Genomic DNA, 26906 nt, shown 5'->3' with positions numbered 1-26906 from the left:
GAAAATAGCAACAAATAAAAATGGCTGCATTATTAACTCTGCACTGGTCAAGTAACTCCACAGGAACAGTGCTGGACCTGGTTTAGAATTCCATCTCCAAGAATTCCCTATGCCTACAGTGTATAACGTGTAGAAATACCACAAGTACCTCAAAACAAGCTGGTTCAGATTCGATGGCACTGCAGGCAGCTCTGCCTGGGCACGTTCAGCTGCACTTTGTGTTCGCCTGGAAGCTGCTCTGCCACGTGTGCCACTGGAAAATGCAGCTGGGCCTGAGCAGCTGAGAACTGCCCGGGCTTGGGCAGCGTTCACTCTGCTGAAGGGGACAAGGGCTCTGCACATTTTCTCCCGTTAACTGCTTATAAACCCAGAACTTACAATATCACCGGGAACTGAGATCAGGACTCGGCCAAACCTATTCTCTGGGTAAGTGCACTTCACAAGGATAATTTCCCATCTTTTCCTGTCCTGCAGCAGTCAGAGGAAACCGAAGTTAAGGTGCTGTCCCGGCGCCGAGGCTGGAGTGGGAACGCCAGCTCTTCCACTGCCATCTGTACCCAGCTGCCAGGGGTGCCTGCCAGGGATGGCTCAGCACTTGTCTCACATCTCCGCAGGGTATTCCAAGCGGGAAGTGCCCGTCCCTGCTCCGATATCCCCGCTGTGATGAGCAGCCAGGGCAGTGCAAAGTGCCCGAGGACCCCCCCTGCGCTCCAAGCACGGATTTACAGGGATCACAGCACAGGCTCTGCAGCACTTCGGCCACGGCTGAAGGCAGAAAATCAGCCGTGCTGGCCTCTGGGGTTGTGGTGGGCTTCTTAATTCCTGTCTGTGCAACAAAACGGACCTTCATAAAAGGAGCCAGAGGTTTTCATTTTAGAGGTATTAAACTCGTTCAGTGGTGAGATGCCTCACGTATTCACGTACCTTCTTTTTATTGACCCTGGTTTGAAGTTTAGGAAAGTATCAGTATCTTAGCTGGGCAGCAAAAAAAGGTCAATTATTTAAAGCAATGCCACAATGTCTTTGAAATGACTGCTTTAAAGTGATAATGTAATTCTGGAATGACTGTTTTTTCGAAAAAGACGTGGAAAAAATCCCAAAACCGTTTAAACAAACATTCACAAGTGTACACTCTTTCCTAGTTGTTGCTCAGTTGATTTAGGACTGGGTAGGGAACAGATTTTCTGGAATATCTCTGGTTTAGATGTTGCAGAAACTAGGTATTCATCTAGTAAATATGATCTCCTGGAGAAGAGCTCAGCCTAAATTAAGTCTGAGGTTTTTGTGCCTGGACAGATGACACAAAATACAACGGAGATGAAAAATATATAGTTCCTGCTCTCTCATATGGGGTATTCCAGATGAGTGGAAATTTGTTCATGATTCTTTCTGTGCCTCAGCCTTCCAACAATCAAATGAATATTTATCACAGATTCTATGAAAATGTGGTTATTTGTTTGGAAATAATCAGATAGTTATGGCAAAAACTGTAAGAACGTATGTAAGAATGCTGATTATTCCACGGTAGAATGAGTTTGAATTCCTCAGGGAAAGACAGAGCTAGGCAATGATTATTGAAGACAAAACAAGGTATCAGTAATCACTCCATTTTCTGATTGTAATCCATCTGGTTTCTGTGAACACACTTATGGTCCGAGGAAAAATAAAAACATGAGATATAATTAAAGACTTTGTAATCTGAGCATTTCTGCACATTTTTGCAATCAAAACGCTCTCCTGCTATAAACTTAGAGAATGCAATTAAAATAAACCAATCAAAGGCAAAGTTATCACACACATACCTTGCTTTGTGCAAGAGTACATAAAAGAGGGCCTTCCCTTTATAAAATAATAGACCCCCCAAAAAAGAGCAAAGCAGCAAAACCTCCTTGAAATGGATAATGGCTTTCCTTGGAGTAAGGTTTGAAGGCTGGGCTCCAAGCTGGGATGCAGTGGCCATGTACCAGTGGAGCTGTGCCAGTCTAAAGTGCTAAGGGTCCAGCCCTGTGTTGGTAAATACCATAAATCTTTAATATAAGTGTCTTGGATGGTTATATTGGATAGTTATGCACTATCTGCTTTTCATGGCACGTACTTGGGGTCTGGCTGTTAATGAAGGTGGAGTGAAATTTCACAGCTGAATTTCTGAGAGCCCTATCAAAGGGAAAGCCTAAAGGACAGCTATAGGACAACACACTGTTTCTGAAATGAAGTTCACACTCTATTGTAACCACCTTTTCCATTTGGGGGTTCTCTGCTCTACACCACTCCTATAAGGACCCAGCATACCACCCTTCAGAGGTCTGCCTGCACCACGGGAAAGCTCAGAAATGCACCCATAAATCAAGGTGACACTGACTGTGGAGTGCACGTGCACACACACACACAGGCTTCAAAAAACGAGGGAGGTCCTTTCTCTCAGCCAGTTCCTTGCTTTACACATCCCCAAATAGATCATGCAGGACTTGGCTTTGGAAGAGCTTTCCAGTTAGCAAAGTGGAAGGCTGCTGCATTCCCTGTGGGAAGCCCTGCCCTCAGTGCTGGTGTGGAGCCAGCCCTGCTGCAGGAGGGCCAGGACAGCCAGGATTCCCAGGACTTGTCCCACTGGATACTCACTCTCAGGGCACAGCTGAATGGACACGGGCACGGGGCCTCTAAGCAGTTTGGGATTGCCTGAAATGGATATCCTGAGCTGCATGGATTCCCTCTGGTCTGTACAGGGATCCAGCAGCCCAGTTGTACCCTTGTGCTCTGGTTTTATTGTTGTCACTGTCCTGGTTTGATAATGACCAAGAGAAACACTTCCTTACAGTTGTCACCCTGAATGTCTGCCTTATTTCCTCCGTGGCTCAGAGATCCTGTGACTGGGAGATGGGATCCAGACCCGAGGCACTGAACCCCACAGCAGTGCTTCAGTTCCTTGCCCCTTCACTCCACAAGCACTTTCAGATCTTCAGCACTTCTCACTCCCCACCCTCTGCAGCCCCACTCACACCAAGAGTTGAAATCCTGGTTGCACCCTGTCCTCTGAACGGGCACGGGGAGCAGCAGGCTCAGGGAACCAGGCAGTGACTGCTGACCTGACCCGGCCACCCCCGAAGGAACGTGCTCAAATAACTTCACCTTCTGTGAGCTCTCTCCTCTGCCAGGCAAAGCCACGGGGTATGAAACCAGCCAGAGACAAACCTGCCAACATAGCCAGCTCTTGCACGAAACTACCAAAGCTTTCCTAAAATTAGGAAGCACAAGAAGGGCTGATTGTAGCGTGACTTACGTAAGCACTGAGGGTACAGAACAGTCAGAACAAAGTGATGTCACTCAGCTTGCACAATGTGTGGTTACATGCGGGCGTTGCTCTGATTTATGGAGGCACCTGCTGGACTCTAATTTTAGAATAAATACATTCTCGGGGTGTTTATGGGGGGCAAACACGTCTGCAAACATGCCCTGTAATGTTGTCATCCCTTCTGCAGGAATCCCAGTTCTGGCCTCTGCCAGTCTCAGGTTGGGTGTCTGTGGGTGTGTGTTTGTGTGTGTTTTTGCATGTGGAACAATATTCACTCTTTTTCTTATGTGCCTGTCTGAAAATGCAAAGTATTAGGGCAGAATACTTTTCTATGTGGGCTTTATTGCTTTATCTCTGTGGCTAGTAATTGCTCTATCACTGCATCAGGCTTTTCCTCTCTGAGATGAGATTCAAACTGTTCTAATGATTTCTCAGTCATACCTGGTGAAAAAAGAAGGACCTGGTTTTCACTTTCAAGACTGTAAAAATAGAATTAAATAACTGGAGAAGTAATAACATAAAACCAGTCAAACCCCCCAGTTCTCTCCAAGAAATAAAAGCAGTGTCCAAGAGTCATATTTCAAGATAAGATCTGGCGGGGTATGTGCTCCCTTTTTATTTGGAAAGAAATTCCCAGATAGTGCTGTTTTTATGCAGCTCAAGAAACGTGCTCAGCCTGCTGCTGTGCAGCTTTTGGATGATTTCAGTTTCTATAAAAAGAAGGTGATCTCATCCTCAGTACTTAAAGATGTATCACCCTCTCCTTTCCCCTTGGCCCAGCACGAAGGGGAATCTGAATTTATGAAGCCTGAAGCGACTATGAAAGGATTGACCTGAATAACAAAGGCATTGGCTTTGACCCCTTCTCCCCTTCCAGCCTGCCCAGGCTTGTGTCCTGGCTCTGAGAGCAGCTGGGAATTGGGGTCCATGCAGGGGGTGAGTGGTGCAGCAAAGACTCTGCTCCAGAATCCCTCACCTGAGGCAGTACCTGGGGCAGACAGCGTGTGCCTGCTCAGCTCTAGGGAAAAGGAGGGGGATAGACCACCCTGAGCCTTCCCTGGATAGACTGTGAGAGCACTGGCAGCCCCCCAGAAGAGAGAGATTCTGTATTACAGGCATCTATCCACATTTTTACAAACAGGAAAGTACAGTTTGAACCCCCAAGTTCCATTTTGGCCTGGCCACTGTGATTTGATTTTCAAAAGATCTGTGGCACATATTTAGGTCTGAGAAATGCTTAAGGTGCTTAGGCTTCCAAGGGCCAAGCTGTTAATTCAGGGGCCAGATACTAAAAGGTTTTTGGGCTCCAGAAGCATCTTGTTTCTAAATCTAATATGAAGATTTAAGGACCTGACACAGAACATTTGGCCTGAGGTTCTTCTCTTTGGCCCACGTGCACACAGCAGGGCTGATTGGTGACACGCTGTTTCACCTTTCACTGCTTGCATTGTCACACCACAAGGGTATTTTTTTTGCAGGGTCATTTAGTAAACTTAGTCTAGTTCCAAAAAGAATTTTTTAAAAATGTAGAAGGGGCACATGTTGTGTTGAGAAATAAATGTGTGCAGAATACCCCTTGTACCCCAAGTGCAGCCCTTTGTGTATTCTAGAAGGGTTTCTCATGAAGCCACAGCCTAAGAGGAGCGGGACTGGAATGCAGAGATGGCCAACAGTGCTGTACTCACTGCATTTCATAGCTAAATATTCAGCTCTTCCTGTCTTATCCCTGCTTTGTTCCTGCCTACCACTGACAGCGCACACCTCCGGCTGCAATCCAGCCCTGGGTTTACATTTCAACCCCTTCCATTGCACTGCTTCTCAAGAAACTCCTTAACTTCATCCAGTAGCTTTAAAATAGGCTAAAACAGATGGGGAGTTGTCCTGAACACAACAGATGTACTAACAAGAAACAAAGGTTCCACTGTCCCAAAGTGTCCTTGTTTCTTTTCACCTGAAAAACACGAATATTTCAGACTTCCTAATCAGTGCAGTTCAGTCATGTCAATTCACCTCAGCCAGCACTATGCTCAGAAAGGTTGTCTGCATCAAAATTCATTTTCTCCTGCCCTTAAGCCCAGGCTTGGACCTCACTGCCACGTGCAGCACTTCTCCTTAGGAGTATCACTGCTGATTTGTTCCAGCAGAAGAGACAGCTCGCGTGGAAGGGTGGTTTCAAAAGAAACTATGTTATACTGTGAGCAGTGGGTGCCGAGGTTCTGATTTTGTTTGGAGAGGGAAGAGGGAAGCTGGGGGCCACTTGCACAAAGCCTGTTTTCCCTTGGGTTCCTCATTACCTGCCACAAACACAGTTCAGAAGCTTTCCAAGCACTCCCTAAGTGATGGAACTTCACATAGCAGAGAAATACACAGAGCAATAAGATGGCACTCAAATAATAATTGCAAATACAAGTATTTCACAGGTGTATAATGCCTTCCAGCAAGACCTTTCCAAAATGCCTTTTTAGCATTAACAAAGTCTCGAATATCTCTTAAAGGAAGATGGGCACTGTGGCACCAGTAAGGGGTTTAGTGGTACAGGACAGCTGCTATATTCCCAATATCTAATCTAAACCTACTCTCTGTCAGTTTTAAACCGTTCCCCCTTGTGTAATGTGGATAAACATTTCCTAAGGAAATTTACTCAGGAGTAAACTTTGAAGCAGCAAACTTTGTTCCTGTTTGAAAACAACAGAAAAAAGAAAAAAAAGTCTGTTTCTTTGAAAAAAGAAACAGAAATAAGTGAAAAAAACCCAAAGAATAGTCAAAAGTTTACTTTACAGTAAAGTGTCCAAATTTAAAATGTTATATTACTGAAACATCACTTGTTGATTGTTGTTTTGTCTAGAGGTGCTTTGACATAGGAAGAATTGGGACTTCTTTTGTACTGAGGGCAAAACCTCTCTTCAGAGCACTTGCCATGGATTTATGCATTGCCAAAAAACTGGATGCAAATATTTTGGGACAGGATATCTCTTAAAACTGGCATTTTACTGTGCAAATATGGCCCCCCTGAAATGTCAGTAACCAGAAGGCAACTGAACCTGCTACACAATAACCTCCCCCCCCATTTATCACATAGTAGAATAAGTCTATTAATCAAAAGGCTTCCTAAATAAAAAAAAAAAATATATGAGGAGAGGGTTTCCTGAATTATCCCTCCACCCTTCAAGGCAGTCATTCTCAGGTAAACTTAGGAGATCCCTCAGATCCTAAGGCAGCACCTCAGGAGAGGCCCTCTGAAAACAGGGTGGTTTTGTGGTGGACTTGGAAGCTTCATTGACATGCAAGAGCAAATGGGAAACCTGGGATATAAATGAAGTGCCAGTGTGAGCCAGGTATTGTCGAGGGCCAGAGGGCAGGAGTCATCCCCAGGAATCAGGAGAAAGGCAACCAACAGCCTCAGAGAATCTCAGCTTATTTAGTGCAGCCCCTGAATCAGCACTGGTATTATCTGCAGTGTTTGTTTGCCATGAACACAAGAAAAAATGGGTTCTTTCCCCCCTTTTTCACAGCTTTTTTCTCCTTTGTCACAAAGTGAGAATGATATCGATGGTGCATTTTCTAAAGTCATTATTAGCTTGTGAGCCAGAATCCCTGTCTGAGACTGCTGGAAGCACACAGCCTAAGGATCACTGAGCTAAAGCACAGACACTAATACAAGGGTGGCAGCAGCTTTCTCTAATTGCAGAAACCCCAGAATACATAATGTTACATTACCTGGATAATGATTTTTTAAAATAATTGTGAGTCACACCATAAAAAATATGAGTCTATAATAGGTCTGTTCAATTGCCAATTGAATAGAGAGCATGAAATGGCATGAAATGCATCTGAATTTTAAAAGAGAAAGAACTGCTTAGGATCCATGACAAGTACAGTTTTAACTAGTCATGAGCTCTCATATTCACTGAAAATACAGCCACCCCACACTTCTGAGAATTAGTTTTTAGCCACCTAGTGAGGGTGACTGAGCACTGGCACAGGTTGCCCAGAGGAGTTTTGGAGTCTCCATCCTTGGAGATACCAACAGAATATCTGGGCACAGTCCTGGGTAACCAGTTCAGGGTAACCTGGCTGGAGCAGTGGGTCAACCTCAGCCATTCTGCGAGTTAATATGGAATAGAAAGTTTTCAAAAGCACACTTTCACATTTCAAGTAATTATTTGCTCACCAATTAAGTGGGTTAAACTGTTCACTCAAGCTATGTTTGCTTAAAATGCAAAGCTATGCCCTGCTATAAAAGTTTTAATGCCTATTATTTTCCTTGGATTTCATAACACTTTGAGGTGTTCCAGACTGACACTGAAGCTGAAGCCTGTCAAAAGCTTTCCTAAAATATATGAGGTTTGGTGGCTTTTGCTATTCAATTATCTCCTTGATGACTATTCTTAGGGCAAAATCTGGTGGGCCCTTGGTTTTCTGGAAAGAAAAATTACTCTTTCTTTACTTTTGCCTCAGTTCTTTAGTTCTGTTTAAGTCAGTTCTGTCTTTGCAGAAAACTGAAGGGGCCCCAAAGCCTGCACAGCTTGTGCCTGTGCTTAGGTCATCCTTGGCATTTTGAAGGAAGTGCTGTTTGACATGGATGAGAAGGCTTCCCCTCTCTCAGAGGGTTTTTAACTGACTTTGCTGATAACCTTACCAATTCCAGCTGTTTGTGACTGCTTTCTTTTAAAGCTTTTCCTCTTTACCTGAAACTGCACCGGGTTTATGTTTTGTAAGGCTTTTTCACAGCTCTGTTTGTGATGTGATTGGAGTTTTGGCTCCAACTGTTGAATCTCCTTGTCAGCATCGCTGGGTTTCTGTGCTGCTTACCAGTGTTCCATCTCTGCAGGGTGATTTGTCCACAGGCTTGGTTTTTTTCTGTTTCTTATTTTTTCCTTTGTTTATTTGTAACAGGTCTTTGAGTTAATATAAACTTGCCACTCAGAACTCTGCTTTCCTTAATTAAGTGATTTACATTGTTGACTTTCAGAAGCCTCTTCATCTTTTGTGACAATGTTGACTCACATGTTTGCTTGTTTTTCCTAGGACTGTTTTTTCCCAAATTATGTTATATAGTGGGAGTTTTGCAGCTTCTTTTTCCAGAGGCATTTTTGAGACCTTTTAGAGACATTTTTGAGGCTTCAGCTTGCACCTCTTCCTTCATACAGCTTTCTGTCTTCACTCAGCAAACTTCAGATTTGCTTGTCTAGAAAGATGTTGCAAGTGTTAAGGCTTCCTCAGTATCAGCACAGCAAAGATTACATGTGTTTGTGAAGGTTATCCCACCTCCAGCTACATCCCACTTTCCCTTTCCAGAGTCAGGGATACACTCTAGGGCCCCAAACTTCCAACACGATGCAAACTTTTCCATACTGTCCTGCCAGAAAATGTACACATTTGATTCACACAGCAAGCTCAGCCAGATTCCTTATCCAGTGTGAAAACTAGAGTTGCTCATCAAAGTACCTTGGGAAGTGTTTTGGAGAAAAATGACTTGTCATCAGCCCTGACCACAGACAATCTAAGGAGCTCTGCAACTTGTCAACAAAAAAGGCCTTCGACAAAAAATATCCCCAAAGAGTAACCTTCCCTCAGGCCTTGTCAGAGCAAATTAGTGGCAAATGGACAAAGTCCTGAGCGAGATTCTGCTCAGGAAAACGCTGACCAGGAAAAGGTGTGCGGTGGGACTGAAGTGGCTGAAAGCTCCTCACAAAGCAAAGTGATCATTTGCTCCTCACAAAGCAAGTGATCAATTGCTCCTGGCACTGGGGTGTGAGAATGAAGTGCTGAGGGCAGTGTCTGTGGCAGACACACCTCCCTGCAATGCCACTGCACTTCATCACCCACTTCAGAGAGCAGAGGACAAGAACAGCTTGGCAAGGCACACGCAGAGAATAATCACCAAATGCTGACTCAGGCATGAAAACAAGGCAAAAAAGCCCTCCCTGAATTATTCTGGAGAAGCTGACAGAAAATGGCTGTTTTGAGCAGCAGTTCAGCCATCCAGCTGTGCCAGAAATACGTCTCCGTAACAAGATGTGAAAGGGCTGGGATGTTCCATTGCTGAGATCCCAATTAGCTGAAATGGGGACAAAATTGGTTAATACTTAAGCTGATTCAATCAACCGCCTTTAAATTGAAATGCCAGACTAGTAATCATTTCAAGCATGTTCTCAGCCACACAGTCGTGACAGCCTGAGGCTGAGCCAGGTCAGGGGATGCATCCAGGGAAGTTTATCAGGAGCTGGTTGACACACATCACTGCATTTCTGCTTTGCCTTCTCCCGTTTCTGCCAATCATTTGTGTGCTGAGAATTTGCAGTGATATCCCCATCAGTGCCCTGCCTGACCACCATTAGCACACAGAAAGGAGGATAAATCTCCGACACACCGAGAGCAAAACCTTTTCCTTGCATTTTTCTGGGGCACTAGAGATGTAGGCATGTGGCCTCTCTGCTAGTTTTTCTGCTTATGAACTCACTGAGCTGGAATTGTCCTCTCAGCTCACACCACCAGTGTCCTTAGTCATTCACTCTGGCTTTACAGGACCAGCCTGAAGGAACTGGGAGAAACCCAATGAAAAAATTACAAATAACTTCTCAGTAAGAAGCCTTTCTCTCTGAACCAACTGGTTAATCCTTGCTCTGTGTCTTTCCCCTCTCAGCAGCTGCTGCTGTTTCGCTGTGCAGTTTGCAGCCATAAGATGAGGGAAAAAGAAGAAAACTTGTAGACTGACAAAACAGTATCTTCATACATAAAATTCCCCCTCTTCAAAATATCTTTTAGCTGTTTACTACAGGTGTTTGAACATGAGGAGATCACGGGTTGTGTACTCAGTCATGTATTTGAGCTCTTCCTGTGTTTAATTTTTGACCTCATTGACGTTTTATAGAAATGCACCAAATCACCTGGATGTGCCATCACCCCTGAGAAATATTGCATGTTTATTGGTATCCAGCCCAGTGAAGCTTTGAGAAATGATTAGTGCCATGTTAGTTTGTTGTTCAATTCCTCAACCCCTATTCTTCACTCACCTGAACTCACAGAGTGCTGTGGCACAGGTCTGCCTGCTCTAGAAGATGTTAGAGCTATTTTAAGAGGTATAGATGTCATTTTTTGAGACACACAGGGCACTACCTATTATGCTTCCCCTGATATTTCCAGTTATGTCCTCATTAAAGTATTCATTCTGAGGTTTCAAGCCCATGAGTGATGTCCCTGTGGTATTGCACAACACAATCAGACAGACAGCAAGTAGCTTTCCTTCTACATTATCTGATTGTTCTCCAATGCATCTTCCTAAATTCTCCTTAAACTAGAAAGTGACAGGCACTACATGGAAGATGAAGCTTCTCTCTGCCAGCATACCATTCCCTAGAGCAGATCACTTAGCAGAAGCCATTTCCTGTTGTCTTCATTTAATTACCTATTCTTTCTCTATTAAAGACAAAACATCCCATTTTAAAGAGCCACCCAGTGCAGTGCAGAGCAGGGGGTGCTTTGCTGGAGGGCCTGCAACTCTGGGCTTTGACACTCCTACTGACTCCCTCTGCCTGTTGGGATTTGGTTTGCTTTGTTAGGTCTTACTGAGTCACTTTCTTCTGTCACCTTCTCTCTGCAATCTCAGTCCAGACTGTGCTTTAAAACAGACTCTTAATCTGGGCATAATTAATCTAGATGATAATTAAAAATAGGTTCTGGGGAAGTGAAGGGCAAAAAGGACCTTTACATGCACTGAAAGGCAGGAGAGCACGAGCAGGGCTGCACAACCTCACCAGGTAAAATCTGACTGTTGTGTTCCCTCTTCACCCCTCCACACAGTCCTGTGGCACACACCAAGAGATGACTTAATTTGATTTCACAGACCAACAAGGCTTGGCTTGCCTTAATAGATTTTGCTTGTCTTGTGGAAAATCTTGACACCGTACTCACTTCTGTTGGTGCCTTCTGTGTTTTGCTGCTAAAAGATTTCCCCATGGCAGAAATCAGACTGCAACTCTCCAGGCTTCTGTTGCAAAGCCCTTTTGCATTTTCCTGATCATTTTAATAGGCCAAATTACAGCAAAATGTATGTTTTGTCCTAACCCAGATGCTTCACATTATCATGTGACTTCAGGGAGCAACAGCTTGGGAAGTGTCAGAGCTGAGTAAGAACATGTGAAAACAAAGGGATAAAAATAAAGCAGAAGAGGAAGAAGACTAGGTGGAAAAAAAAGAGAAGAAAATACTTGGTCTTTTCAATCACAAAGAAATAAAAGGCAAAATAATACAATAGTGACTACAAACTCACTATGACCTGCAACTCATCCCTATTACACACAATTTTAAGGTCTAAAAGTTGACAATATGGAAATATCAGCTAAAGTGCCAGTCAAAAGCTGCAGCTGCTTAGGTTCCAAAAGATGAATACATGTGAAGTTGTTCTGATGTGCAAAGCACCCATGTCATAACTAAATACCAGCAGCTGTGCACAGCTACTTGCAAAACCAGAACAGCCACCAGGAATTTCCTCTGGCCCTGCCAGCTGAGGAGATGGTTTGAGCTGCTGCTGCAGGCAGGGTGGACTGCTCCAGGAGGATCTAGAGAAAGCAATATTTCTTCCTAGAGAAAGCATTCAAGATTACCTTGAAGCTGAAGCTGAATGAACATCTACTTTTCCTCAAATTACGTCACCTCTAGTCATTCCTACTGGAAATAATTTCCCTGGATAATGTCTTCTTAATTAAAAATCAAAATAACAAGGTTCTGCCATCCCTATTAATCCCAGGCCATGCTCTACATATTTTCCAGATTAAAATTAATATTCCTTTAATTCCCTTCCTCGGTGTTGTTCAGCAGCAGGATTCTTTGATTGCCTGACTTCTTCCTTCTGGTGCTTTAAATGCCCAAAGATACTCTTGGCACAGCAGGTACTTTGACTGCACTGCCTTCGAGCTGAAGATTTGGAATTCAGTTTTTCCTTTACTGACTCTGCAGAGTATTCCCTCTCTTCCTGAAAAGTACATTACAACCTTATCTAGAAAAACTCACAGTCAAAGGCAGTGTCTCTAGAGAACAGATGAATAGTGATTTGTTTTGTTAGGCAATGTATAAACCTCTAAAAATCATTAATTAGAAGAAAATAAAAATGATTGTAGCTAAAGGCCAACTGTTGCTCACCTCAGAAGTAACTCCATTAGAGTAATGGATGTGAAATAAAGTGAGATACATTTCCTAAGCAAAAATAGAATCGGATCCTGTACTATGAGGAAATAAATTCTGAATATTAAAGGTTAAAGCCTGAGGAATAATATCTCTACTAGCATAAATTCAGCTTTTGTAACCCTTCCAGTACAGAGAAATGGCTGGATGAGAGATGACACCGATTTAGATTATACTGTTCTCAGGTGACCTGAACATTATTCTTGTTCAGAATCCTAGAATCATTTAGGTTGCCAGGCTTCATGTTCCTTCCCGCCTCTCTCACAGATGAAAGTAAGAGATCAGATCACCTGGTCTTTTCCTCCTGCTGAGGCTCTCACACGCTGTAACCGAGTCCTCTCTTCGTGCAGTACTTTGGGACAAAGTGAAATCTTTGCCGTAAGGAGTTGATGGAATGTTATGCAGACATAGCTTCCAGTGATCTCCAGCATGTTGTGCAAGTATTTCAGTAAAAACATCCCCCAGTTTCTGCTCCCAGAGGATGACACGAGCTGTTCCTGTCTCAGCCTCCCAGAGGCAGTTTGCTCTGTGGGGTCAGTCCCTTCCTCCCGCTGATTTTTCAGTCCTCCCCCCGGTGACCGCTGGGAGCTCCACATTCCCCCGCTCGCAGACGAGGTTTCCCTCCCTTGTCCCGATGGGCATTATTTGCAGCTGGCTACACATTTGATACTCCCAAGGTCAGCTTGTGTGTTGCTTTACCATTACACAGTTTTTGCCAGCTTTAGTGTCACCTGCCATCTCCTCAGCAGTGCCCATTCCCCGTCACAAGTGGCAGTTTCCTGCTACTTGCACTTAGGCCACTTCAGCAGGGCTGTGGAAGAAATTGTTATGTGCAAATGAAGTGAGAAAAATGTTAAAACTCCTGCCCTACATCGCTGGAATGCACCCATAGGATGCCCCTGGTGTGCACCAAAGATACGTCAGTTCTTCTTCCAGACCTTTTTCTGGAGCTGAACATGTTGCAGGATGTTTTTATAGGTAGCAATGACACAACCATGTGTGAGCACTGAGCATGGAAATCTTTAGCCACCAAATGCCTTGGAAGTGCAAAGTATGAAAACACCTATTAATTTTCTCAGCTAATAAATTCTTGTGGCCTTAGATACTACTCCAGAAAGACTGTTCTAAAATGAGTGTGTAGTTTCTTTGAGGAAAATGATCTCTTAATTCCATAGGCTTTTCTAACCAGAAGGTTTTTTCCAGTTTATAAATGAAGCACCTCTGCAGCCAAACTTTTCCCCTTCAAAGATACAGTTAAAACAATGTTTGATATTCCCAAGGAGTGTTTGTGGTTTTTTTCCTTAGATTTTCAGGTGTTTCACTGTGGTAATTTATTGCTTCATTTAGTATTAAATTGGACAAGGGATGTTTATTTGAGGCATTAATTTGTTGAGATCTTTCTTCTGTTGATCAAATTACTAATGTGTAAAATGCAATGTCTCTCAAAGAATCTTTTAGGTGTCAGTGCAAATTAATGAGGTTGCTATTTGTAATAGAAGTGGTGTCAAACTATGATGAGTCTATTGACTCTTTTTTTCCTAAGCAGCAGAAATTCAGGGGTTTTTACTTACTCCATACAGCCCTTGAAAAGTCCAAAGCATAAGGAAAAGAGTGGAATAAACGAGGCAAGGTGAGCCAGAGATGGCAACAGAGGCACAGAGAAATGTGCCAAGCTTTGTTTAGTGCAGGGGGTGAATGTTACCAGACACTCCCTGTCTGCTGACAAATTCCGGGATGCCTGTGCCATGTTGTCGCATTTTTTAATGCTCTCTGCGCTCCTTCCCTGCGATGGTTACACTTTCTGGGCTTCCCTTTTGTTTCTCCTCAGCAAACAAAATAAAGAAATGGCAAAGGGGGAAAACAAAAAAGCCCCCGATGCTCCCAAACCCCAAATGCAGAGCAGGCACCGAGTCACCCTTGAGTCCACCAGGTGGCAACGCGGAGTAAGGAATTCCCTCCCGATCGAGCAGCTTAGGGGTGGGGAAGGAAGAAATAGTTCATTTTCTTGAGGTACGAATCAGTTACATCTGTTGAAATGCTGCCACTGTACTGAATGGGGGCTTCCAAGGGAGACGTGGGCTTTCTCTTCCCTTGTTCTCCTTGAGTTTAAGTCAGCAAATAAATCAATCGGAATCAATCAAGTTGGAAAAGATCTCTGAGCTCATCCAATCCAACCTCTGACCCAGCACCACCCTGGCACTGAGTGCCACAGCCAGTCCTGCCCCGGACACCTCCAGGAATGGTGACCTCGCTGCCTCCCCGGGCAGCCCATCCCGATGGCTAATCACCCTCTCCATGGTGAAATTCCTCCTGATGCCCAGCCTGAATCTCCCCTGGCACAGCTCGATGCCGTTTCCTTCCCTGTCCCTTGTTCCCTGGGAGCAGAGCCCCGCCCGGCTCCACCCTCCTGTCAGGGAGCTGGAGAATCATCAGCTCAATCCTGAGCCTTCTTTTCTCCGGGCTGAGCCCCCCCAGCTCCCTCAGCTGCTCCTCACAGGACATGTGCTCCAAACCCTTCACCAGCTTTGTTGCCCGACAATTAAAATGCATATTTTTCTTTCGGTTAAAACATACAGTTTTTGTCTTCTGCTGTGTAAACATCTAAATTGAGCCATTTATAAAAAGAAATAATATCAGCATGAGATGATTCTATGATAATGTTCTTTCATTTCCTTGAAAATTTTGTTGTCGTGGAGCAATAAATCCCAACTGAGTCCAGAGGCTTCTATAAATGACACCAGAATTGCCCACAAGGCAACACAGAGCAAGAAAATTGTCATTGTTGCTTAACTGAAGACATAGGAATTTGCATTGATGTCTTCTCTTGCACTTCCTTCAGGGAACACTGGAATTATACTGAGGTTCCCTTTGTTCAGGATAACATCCTTTAAATCCAGACCAGCTCCCTTGACTTCCGTGCAGTTAATGTGGATTCACACAAATGTAAGCAAGGATGAGGTCTGGCCCTAATTTAGGACACATCTGCCAGCGCAGATGGTGCTGAGAGAGTTCATTGTCATGTTCATTGTCTACCTTTGTTCGAGACTTTTTTGAGCATGGAGTGAACCCAACAATTTTAGAATCTTACAGGCAATTTGTCCCTCCTGGCTGGGTAATTCTGCCACAAGATGGGCTGGTACCCAGCTGAAAGATAATGGCTTAGAAAAACTGCCACGTGGGAAACAGTGGGTAAAACTGTCACCCTGTGACCAAAAAAAACCCCAAACAACAACTAACCGACCAAAAAAGTTCTACCTTTAAATCAAAAACTTCCTTATGATCAACAGCCTTAAGCAGCTGATTCTTAAAACTGGTATCTTTTTTTCCCCGTTTGATGTTTTGTTGCTTTAGAAAGTGCACAAGGGAGCAACGCTTTCTAATCAAAGTTGGAAGAGTATTTTGTACCACATGAAAGTGGCTTGCATGCCACGAAGCAGAATATTTCTTTTTTTTCTGCCATTCAATATGTCCTGCTGTCTATTTTTTATTTGATTAGGCATATAATGTGTCTATTTGCTGTCTTAAGGGGAAAAAAAAGCCACTGCTGGTTGCTCTGGAAGGGTTACTTGTCTGAAGAATTCAGGATCTGGTTTTACAGGAAACTGTTTAGAGAAAGTATTGCTTTTATGATGGAGAAAGAGATATTGCTGTTGTTAAACTCTGCTTTACTGTGGAGTCAGAAACCTTACAGGTTCTGTGCATCATTATGTACTGCTTTAAAGGATAAAAACTCTCGAGCAGAGCAGCACCAAGCTTGTACAACTAACACCACAGTGCAAGTGGTACAAACCAGATTCCTGGGAATAAAAGAGAGAAGGGTAAGATCTTTTCTGGCCTAATCTGATTTACCTGAGTACTTTTGCCAGCACAGGTTTAGGGTACATTGTAGAGTAAGAAGGAATAATACAACTCATTCTTGTTCTACAGCAGCACAAATCCAGGGTGCCTCCTGTATTCAATATTCTTCCTAAAAAGTTGTGTGAGAGCAAAGTCAAACCAAACACTCTGAGGATGACGTGCAGAATTTGGAGCGCAATGAGACACATATGGGGAGGAAATTGCATTCTAACCATTTGATTACACATTTCAAACAGATTTCTGGGGCCCACAGCCTTTATACCCATAAAGGAGATGGATTTGGGAATGTAACCTGGGTGATGATACCCATGTAAATCTGGAGTTGCTGCAGTGACACCATGTAAGCCCCACTAATTCTGTAAGACCTCCCTGATACTTTCTTTTTCCTCTCAGCCTATTTTAAGTGGATGATTAATAATTTTTTAATTTGAGCTCTTACGTAATATACCATTTGTAACAGCAATTACTCATCAGGAATATTCTCAGCTCAACAATTCAGTCCAACAGGTCACATTCAGATTTCCAGTGGTTTTGCTCCTCATGTAGTTGCCCTGAGTCACATTAGGGTTAACCAGAAGCAGAAGGCTCGTGTTCTTCAGGATGTAACCCAGAAAACAATTCAGAAGGCAGTTGTAACCTTGCTCAGGGCTGCTCAGATGAGAACCATCCAGTACCATTTAGTACAGACTAAATGCAGGGTTCAGATATTCAGTTCCCAATTTTCTCTATGTGAGAAGTTTCAAAAGTTTTTAGAGAGAAGGAAGTAAAGAGCCAAGCCAGCTATCAGTGATTTGGGTGGGGAAAAACCTCCTCCCTTTACACCCACAGCACTGAGAACTCCAGTGGTACCCATTATCAGGTAGAAACAAAAGCTGCAACACCTTCCTCACCTGGAGCAGGTAAGGGCTGGGGGATTGGCAGCACCTGAGCAGGGGGGGCACTGAGAATATAGGGAGGTGCTGAAGGGGTGGGCAGCTTCTGCCTGCAGGCACCTGGTGGGGACAAGGAGGTGTGGCTGCCTGCAGGGAGGCAGTGGCTGTGGGAGCTCTTCAGCAGGGGCTGCATCCCAACAGGCTTTTTTCCTTTTGTGGAAGTTTCTGGAGGGCTCAGGCATGGGCAGCTCTTGGATTGTAGTAGCATTTTGCTGCTTGGGGCAGCTGTGTGCAGGTAAGAAACATCTATCTGCTGCCTCTTCTTTTTTTTTGTTGCTCTTCTTTGTGCCTGTTTCTCTTAGGTTTTTGTTTGTTTGTTTGCTTTGTCTTGGTTGTCTTCTCTCTGCTGTAGGACCTGTGTTGGGAGTTGAGGGATTCAGCCCAGTACTCTGCTGGAAGACTGTTAAAGTTTCCCTAATGAAGCTGGGGGGAAGTGTTTGACATTAACTTCCTTTTAATACCACTTGCTTTTTCCAGTGCCTCTCCCAGACAGTTTTCTTTTCTGCAAGGCTTTTCTAAATCTCTTGCTCTGTACATCAGCAAGTCTGGTCTTAAAAACCTTATTAACACTCTTTTCTGCTAAAGGGTTGCAGAACTGACTGTGCTGGTGCTGCCACTGAGGAGGAGGCTGTATGTGGGACCTTGATTACAGGGGTCTGAGTCTCTCCTGTAATGATGCCTTGACTGTGTCCTCCTGAGCTGATGTGGCCCTTGTGTTGGAGAAGCAACATCCTTTCCTGCTCTCATTAAATCCTTGGGTTGCCCACCCTGCTTTAAAGCAAAACCCCTAACTCAGACTGTCCCAGTGCTGGTTCCTGCTCAGCTGCAATTTGCATCCTCTTTTTATGCTTCAGTGTTGTTTGTTAGAACAGCCAGACCCTCTCTTTCGAGTCAGAGCTTGCACAGGGAGAAGAGAAAGATTTTCTGGTTTTGTTGGTTTATTTTTTTTTCAATATGCTTTTTTGGTAACTTTGTTTTTCAGATCAAAGGCTGAAGCCTCAAATTGCAGCCCCTCACCTTGCTACAAACAATCCCACTCTTACTACAGTTGCTCTAGAAAAACCTTTCTGTGTGTTTGACAGCTCACTGCACCCAAATAAGTCTTACTCCATCTACTTGTATGCAATGAAGGAGTCAGGTGAGTGGCATTATGGCTCTCCAGAAGGTAACTACCTGGTTGACCTTTGCATGGAATCCTTCACAGCTGGATAGGGGTGGGCCTGAACAGGGAAAGGAGAAAAATCTGCCAGCCCTTGCAAGGACTAATTGATTGATTTATTTTTTAGACTAAGGCGAGTCATGCTAGACCCGTGGTCACAGACGCCTGCCCCATGGCTTCATTCACAAAATGAATTTCATAAGTGCTTGGCAGTGGCCAGGAGCTGCTTCCCCTGATCCCTGCTGCTCTGGCAGAGTGTTGGAATGCTACCTGGAGCCACTCTGTGAGCTGGCAGGAGTAAATGCCTTCCTTATGTCACACCTTCCTCCCTGAATGTCAGATGCACCTTCTTTTTCTGAAGGAAAAGGGACCTTGAGGGGGCAGCAGTGAAATTGGACAACAGGCAAAAAGCTCTTGAATCTTTCACTGCTGGTTGTTGCCACTCTGGACCAAGTGGAAGGAGCAGGCCCTGGGTGGGTGGAAGCTGTAAGCACAGAGCCCATCCCAGACAGCTGGGAATGGGTGGCCTTCTGAGACCTGCCCTGTGCCTCAAGGGCACAGCTTGGTGTGTCTAAGCCAGGCTACAACTGCAGTAGAACGATGTAAGTCTGACAGGTAGATACACCTGCAAGTATGCTTTGTGTTGGAAATGACATCAACCAGCCCAGATTCCTGCACAGTTGGGTGAATCTGTACAAAATGGGCTCTGTACAAAATGGAATCTGTACAAAATGTCTAATGCCGCTTTTAAGGCAAGAAGATGCAAACTTGTTACTTGACAGACTGGGAGGAATTTTGTTTGGATTTGTCTCTGGTCTGCAGGGAAAGGCATGGGCTCACCCTTGGATGTCTCCTGGAGCAGGGAGGAGGAAAAATTTTAAAAAACTTAATTTTCTTAACACCTTATGCTCAGGTCTGGTAAGGAGATGCATCAGCACATGAGAAAGCTTGAGGATAAAAGGATTTCTGAAGAAGTAATATGTAGCTTTTGGCTCTATCCTTAATGTTGCTATGAGACTTGATCTACCCACTAAGGTTACAAAACTAAACAAGCAAACAAAACATAACAAAACCCAGAAAACCTCCCATGAAAGCATCCTGTTTATGCATCAACTTTTGTTCACAGAGCCAGACTAAGAGTTATGAAAGTGGACACTGGGAGAGCAGGGAAACATAACTGTGAGAAGGTTAATAATGTGGAGAAACAAACCTAAGGGAAGAGAAAGCCCTAGGTAGTATCTGTTTTCCTGCTATTGGCTCCCACTGAAGGGAGGGGTGTCAGAACTCCTCTAACTTACCACTGACTCTTAAGTTGTATTTGTAACCTGTGCCAGAAATGTGTCCTTTTTAAAACAGGCTAAATTTTACATTGGATCATAGCTAAAAACTTCTCACAGCACTTGCAGGAACTCTGCTGCAGCAGAATGCTTCCAGGCAGAAATGGTTCCCACTGTACCACAGCTTTGGAAAAAGTGGCACTCCTGTGCTGCTGACAGCACTGAACAGCTGGAGGGGCTCTCCAGAAAAAAATTAACCTGCAGTTACAGAACTTGGGAGCATCCCCTGGGACTTGTGCCTTGCCTTTGCAGCAGGGAAGGGTTGAGAGGTGCAACTAAGCTTCCAAAGCCTGCTGTATGCAGAGTCATGTTTTGCTGGAAGCTGGGAGGGCCTTCAGACTCCCCTGGAAGCACCGGAGTGCCTGGCTGGCCAGGAATGGAGGTACACATGTGTTCCTGCAGCCCCTACACCATGCAGGTCTGGGATGGTTCCAGCTGCTGTGTGACCAGAGGCTGAAGGGTTTGTGTGCCAGGAGACAAGAGCTGTGACTCAGGAGCTCTGCCTTGGCTGTAGGATCAAATCTGGAACGGCAGGATTTACTGGGTGTTTGTTAGAGCCATACGTGGTGTGTGGAAGAGCAGCCTTTGCCACCCTCCTTCCTGCTCCATCACATTCTCCTGGGAAAAGAGGAATTTTGGGAGGGTAGCTACTGGCAAATATTGCTCTGAGATCCTTCACAGTTTGAGGGACAAGTATGAAAACTTCACCAACAACTATGCAGGAAGGGATGGGATCATGACACAGACAAACTGGTAGCTGTTTTTTGGTTTCTCTTGGGAGTGTTTTGGGGTAGAAGAGCGAGATGCCAACCAAATAGAGGGTGAATGGAAAGGGCTGGACTTGTTTGGACAGCCTTGCTAAGCAGCATCTCTCCTGCAGCAGGTGCCATGAGCTCCCTGGTGACTGATGGGAGCAGCAAAGCACTGGACAGCACCTTCCAGCAAACACACGGGGGGCAGCTCAGGCCCTACAAGGCTGCTGCATTCCATGTACCCAGCTGTGCATCCCCTCCCAGGCTTGTGGACGCAGGAGATGTCAGCAAAGTTTCTGATGTCCTGAAACAATACCTCTTCAGAGTCGGGGATGATGGGACTTGTCTGTATGACCCAAACTTCCTCGATGTCTGTAACCCCCCTCTCGCACCAGGCACGACTTACAGGTATTGTTCTTAGCTCCTAAAAGGTGATTGTTCCTCTTGAAACACAGTGGGATGCAGCACTGAGCCTGTAAGCTCCTCAGCAAAGGTAAACTGTGGATTACAAGCCCATAACTGAAGTGCTCTATCACAAGTGTAGCCATGAAGGTGGCTGGCTTTGCTCTAGCACCTTGCAGAGGGTGCTCTGTGGTGCCCCAGCAGGGCTGAGCTCTGCCAGGGCAAATTCATGGGCCACTAGGAAAATTCCTGTGTGACCTGCTAGATCTACTCCTGTGTAATTCTGTGACAGCACCTCATTTGAAACTGCTGGTAGAAAAGGATTTTGACTGGAAAGTTGCTGAGATTATTTACCATATATTTTGTATTAGATGATTCTGCTGAACTGCAGATGTGCATCTGGCTCTGCTTGCTTTGTTCTGATGGGATTCTGGGCAGCCAAAGTTCTCCTTGGTCTCCAGCTCCAGGAAGCCCCCCATATTGCTGGAGACTGCCCAGTGAGGGCCAGGGAGCTTGCAGACTTGCCTGACCCTGCTGCCTGGTGAAACCAGCCATCCAGGGAATTGGGGCACCCTGACAGCCCTTACCCAGACACTCGTTTTGCTGTTGCCAGCTATTTGAAACCGGAGTGAAAATGGCAGTCACGTGGAGCCATAAATGCTTCTGAAAAGTCTGTGGGCTCTTAGTTTTGCAAAAACTGTCTTCTCTCTTCATTTCTGAAATCGTGGACTGGAAATGTAATTTCTTTGCCAAATCTGATGTTGGCCTGGTTCTTCAACAGTCTCCTCTAGCAGGGAAAGTGCCAAAGGTCTCTGTTGTTGGCCAAAGTCTTTGACCTCCATATGGAAATCAGAACCACTTGCTGTCCTAAATAACAAAGCTCTTCAAACAGGGAATAGCAAGCTGGGGAAAACTGTTGTTGGGAATCTGTCATCTGCCAAGGCTCACAAGAACCAAGTGCAGGCTGTGCATGACAAAACATAGAATGCTTTTCCATAATTAATTCTATCTGTTCTTTGTAAGGTCTCTGGAAGTAATCAGCAGCCTTTGACTGTCTCCATCTAATGCTTTGACAAAACCTGAAGACTGGCCAGCTAATCCAGTAGTTTAAACCTGCTAGTGAGGGGGCTATTACAAATACCTCATTTAACACTTTTTTCCCCCTGCAGGTTTAAGTATGTCCTGGTAGAGAGCACTGAAGGGATTGTGAAAGACCAAACCCTCTGGTCTGATCCAATCAAAACCAGAAGAGGTAAGGCTGGCTTTGCTCAGCTCCTTTGAATAGCTGTGCTTGCCTTAGGACACTACTGCTCTAGGAGCAACAGCTAGTCCTTTCCTGAAGTTTTAGCATTTTTTTTTCAGCCTTTCAATATTGGAATAGCTAAATATGGAATAATTTTCTACTTTTGTGTACTTCAAAACAATTCTTTTAGTAAAGATAAGGTTTGTATCTGCAGTTTGAGATTTGATGCAGATCATGGTATTTGGTGCTGTTGACATTTCTCAGGAATACAGATACTTGCCCTCATGGCAAACCTGCTGAGCAGAGCTCATAAACTTTAAATGCTGACATTGAGTCTTAAACCTGTTTCTCATAAATCACGGATGTCTTCAGGTACAGATGTAATCACTTTGCCTCTCCTAAATCACCAGCTTGGTGGGAGTGCTCATGGTCAAAAAGAGATGACCAGGAACATTCCTTCCATGCTCTCCTAGTTAAACTTCCCTTGCAAGTTGACACCTGGCCTGGCCGAAGGAGTGGAGCCATGATTGTCATTACATCCATCCTGAGCGTGCTCCTGTTCCTCCTGCTTGCTGGGATGCTGGCTGCTGTGTCCTCAGCTGTCATGTGAGTACTGAGCACCCCACAGCTTCCACTGAGAGCACCCAAACCCTGCCACCAGCCACTGCTGCTGCTCTGGTTTGGGATGGCACACCAGTGCTGGTCACATCCTGAAGCTGGTAATGGAAAAATACTCTGTCACCATAACCTACCCTAAGATCAGCAGCTCTTGGAATCATTACACAGCTGTAAGGTTACTTAAGCCAGACTTTAGTAAGGACTGCTGGAAAAAAAAACAGTGGACTTGCATCTACCTAAAGCCTGTATATTCTTTCTTACATATTGCAGCTTTCCATCTATTCAGGAATTGGGAAACTCTTAAGGAGTGCAGGAATTTGTAAAGATTGCATAATATCCTAATTAATGCCTTGACTTTATTTGACTCATGCCCAGAGGAAATAAGTTACTCTTTGCAATAAATGAGTGAGGCTTTGCTGGAGCTGTCTAACACAGCTGAGCATGTTTCCCAGCCTGGTGTGCCCCCTGCCCAGGGAGATCCAGGAGGCCTGATTGATTCCTAAGCTGAACTTTGGGATGGAATTAACTCAATTTTAGAAATAGTGGGTATCGGGGCTTCACCCTCTGTCAGTCACTTGAAAGTGATGCAGGTGCTCTGGGTTCACTCAGCTCTGCCAGGCTGTCCTGGGTTACAGATGGGAAAGCAAAGGATGCATTGCAAATGTTCATTTAGAAAATAAATCTGCGGGCCTCTGAGGTGCTGAATGATTAAAGTACCAAATTTAAGCCTTTGTGAAATGTGCTGACAGTGAGCTCTGCTCAGTCTCTACTGGAACTTAATAAAGCCTTTTTCTTGCCCACCAGGAGACCAGAAGGTCCTTCTGCAGAGACAAGGTGCACCCCTCAGACTGCTCAGCCAAGTGACCCAAGACCACAGTTGGGCTCTGAGTGACCAGCCTGATTCCAGCCAGGATGGGACTGCAGCTGAACTGCTCCACGTGCTGGGACCCACAGGACTGTCTCTTCCATCCAACATGAGTCCAGGAAAGCTCCAGAACACAACCAGGCAACAGGGGATGAGCAGCACTGATGAAATAAGGACAACTGCTTTGAAGTCTTGCAGTACATCATACCTTGTCCTAATGAGATTTGATGTAATTACCTTGCATAGCATATAGCACATATGAACAGTGAATATCAAATGCCTGGAATGAAGAAAAAAATCCTTGAGACCCTTCAGCTCCAGATGAGAGACATCTTATCTGGAGTAAGAATTACTGCAGCCCTCACCTCCTCCTTGCAGTCAGGCAAACAGGATGGAGCTGTTTGTGTCTGTGTTCCTCCAGAGGAACTGATGAGGAATATGTACTGCTTTCTTTGCCACTGATGCCAACTTCAAAGCCCTTCTTTACACCTCTTGAATATGTAGAAGCAACTGTCCTGTGGTAGCAACAATCTGGGATAAGCACAAAGCTGTCACTGGTTATTCTTTTCCTGTTTTTCAGTAAATTTGTTAAACGGTGTCAGATAATAAATAAGGGTTCTGTTCTAACACAGGTAGTTTGCTATCACTTTAATTACTGGGTGTTCTTTCACTGATACTTGTTTCAAGGAAGGGGACTTATTCTCTTTGGATTATGAAAATTAAAAAGTCTTCTGTCAAGAGTTGTAGCTTGGTGACTGCAAGATGGGGCATTTTAAACTTCAGGACTGAAGGGATTTGTACCTGAGCTGCTGGTGTTTGGGTTTTCTGACTACAGCATAGTAAAGCCCCCCTGCCCTTTCTTTTCAGCTACATGAGGGCTGAAGGGAGAAGGGGGAGGTGAGTGCTGTCCTTCTGACTAGAAATGGATGTGCAAGTACCTGGGGTGATGTTTTTTTCTGGGGTTTCACTCTTTTTTCTATGCAATGCTGCTTTTAGACAGGGAGAGAACTTCACTTGGAACAGTTCCAGCTTTTCCTAAGCCTGTCTGTATCCACTTGTTATGCTGTGAATTGGTGTTTGAGGACTGGGCCCAGGCAGAACAACAGACACCAAAACAGGGTCACTACTGCTTGTGCCTTTCCACATGGTATTCCCAATTCCTCTAAACACAGATTTCCTTCTGCTCTGCCTTTGGCTCCTTGCTGGGGAAAGGGAATGAAAACTCCTGTTTGGAGCATATCAGAGGTATGTCCTGATCATTATCATGGCTGTGCAGAAGAAATACAAGGTGTCTGTGATTAACAGCATTTCTTTAGTATATCTAAAACTAGAATATGTATGGATAAAATGAGAAGCTCCTGAGCCCTATGTATTTACAATAAAAGCATCCACAGAAATGAGACAGAGCTAACAGCGATATTTGCTGGGTGTTTTCGAAATATTGTTCATCTATTCACAGCTATTGCTTTGGGCACTGCATGACAGTTGTTATTCCCTCAGTGACCCTGCAAAATGTATTGGAAATGGTGATTGCAGGTGGTGCTATGTGGCAGAAAACACAGTTAGAAATCCCACCTGTGAAGAGAGTTCAGGAACCACTGCTGAAGTCCTGCATACATTTAACACTTTGGGGCTGTGCTTAGGCTTTATCAGTGTAATGTGATGAATAAGTTTAACTTGAGTTAACTTGAGACTTCTAAAGAAGAGAAGCTGCTGGTCTGCACTGAACTGAATGTGTGGCACCAACATCCCCCAAATCTAAATCCTAATCAATATAGAAAGAGTGTCTTGGCCCTAAGTAAGCAGATGCCTGCTCACTGTCCTCCCTTCCCTCCTTGACCTTGTTTTCAGTATCTGCCTGGGTGAGCTTCATGTGGAGCTGTCCTGGAGACAAAAGTATGCTGGATATGACACAAGCAGTATCAGGCTGGCAGTTCTTTGGTGGACAGCTCAGGTAGAGCTGAAGCTGACTGTAACCAAAGGCTGTTATAATCAGCTGGCTGCTTTTCTGGAGGCAAGTTTGAGTTCCAAGACACTCCCATTTAAACAAGTGCACAGATGCTGCACATCCTGTCCTGTAATTAATGCCATCTTCCACTGTTGCTGACAAAAGTCTCAGCAGAATTATCATCTCTCAAAGGGTTTATAAAGGGTGTTCAAGCCATTTCTGCCTACACTTGGTGGTAATGTGCAGTGGCCTCTGTATATGATTTGTTGCCAGTTGTGACCCTGCCAAAGTCAAGTACAATAAGTTTCAACCCCAGTATTGCCAGTGCTCCTTGAAGGAATGCTCTGACCTTTTACATATTTGCCTGCAGGGGTTGTGTGCCTGCCTAAGCAAAATAACTGAGCTGAGGAGTGATCCTGTCTGCCTCTCACAGAGTGATTCAGCTTTCACAGCAGGTGAGTCAGTGATAAAGGGCTTTTGAAATGGTTTGGATTAAAAATAACAGATAAGTGTATGAGGAATTCTAGGGAAGAGTTTCCCCCATTCTATGTATTACATCACTTCATGGATAGGTTTCTAAATGGTTAAATGGGACCTGGTTTGATGATTTGTTCTGCAGTAAAGCACCTCTGCAGAAAGCCAGTGAAGATGTAATGACAGAAGTAGGATGGCAGCATCACCACACTGAGATCACATCAACCATAAATGTCCTTTGGTCTGATATTGTAATTTTTAAGCCCTGGTCTCATCTCTTGAAGTTAAAATGTATGACCAAACTTAGCCAATGCCACAGGTATTCCAGATATCCACACAAACTTCTTTGCTTTCCTAAGAGGTAAATGTGAACCATGCAATTAAAAGTTGCTCTGGATCTGGGAGGACAAGAGTCTACCTGGAAGAAAAGTCCGTCTGGATGAAAAAAGCTATTTAAATACAAGGGATTGCTATTTCCCTAATGGCATGGGTAGCTCTGGGAGAGATTCTGTTCCTCACTTGGCTGTGTAATGTAAGCCAAATCTGTTGGAGCCTGTCTGTTTTCTCCACATTGAGACACATAGTTTAGCAGCAGAATGTATTCAGCACTGCAGCCCTTTGCCAGGAAACATCCCCACTGGGATTTGCCCAAGGTTTGAAAGATGATGCACAGCTGCAATAGGTTTATCAATATGTGATTCCTTCCCCCCACTGGCATTTGCCCAGCTGGCCATAGCCCAGCACAAGGGCTCATCCCACAGGAGAACATCCCTCTGCAGCCCTGCTGGAATGATGGATCTGCTCTTGGCAGCTGCAGGAGAACCCCGGGGTTTATCTCCAAGTTTGGCT

At 44.6% G+C, this 26906-nt stretch overlaps 1 protein-coding gene across 2 annotated transcripts; it reads left to right on the top strand.

Annotated features, from left to right (window-relative positions):
• Nucleotides 1-243: 243 nt before the first annotated feature.
• Nucleotides 244-23856, top strand: UPK3A (uroplakin 3A). Of its 2 annotated transcripts, none has more exons than XM_017826548.1 (6): nucleotides 244-426; nucleotides 18242-18397; nucleotides 20639-20915; nucleotides 22079-22161; nucleotides 22626-22758; nucleotides 23575-23856. In XM_017826548.1, the coding sequence occupies exons 2-6, from the start codon at nucleotides 18385-18387 to the stop codon at nucleotides 23660-23662; spliced, it is 594 nt and encodes a 197-aa protein (XP_017682037.1). In that variant the 5' UTR covers nucleotides 244-426; nucleotides 18242-18384; the 3' UTR covers nucleotides 23663-23856. The 2 variants fall into 2 exon arrangements, with proteins under 2 accessions (XP_017682037.1, XP_017682036.1); XM_017826547.1 differs by having other exon boundaries at nucleotides 20636-20915.
• The last annotated feature ends 3050 nt before the right edge of the window (nucleotides 23857-26906 follow it).

The sequence above is a fragment of the Lepidothrix coronata genome, unplaced genomic scaffold, assembly GCF_001604755.1.
Source record: "Lepidothrix coronata isolate B3197 unplaced genomic scaffold, Lepidothrix_coronata-1.0 Scaffold129, whole genome shotgun sequence".
Classification (NCBI taxonomy): Eukaryota; Metazoa; Chordata; class Aves; order Passeriformes; family Pipridae; genus Lepidothrix; species Lepidothrix coronata.
Note: the sequence above shows the minus strand (reverse complement) of the source record. Positions and strands in the feature narration are given on the sequence as shown.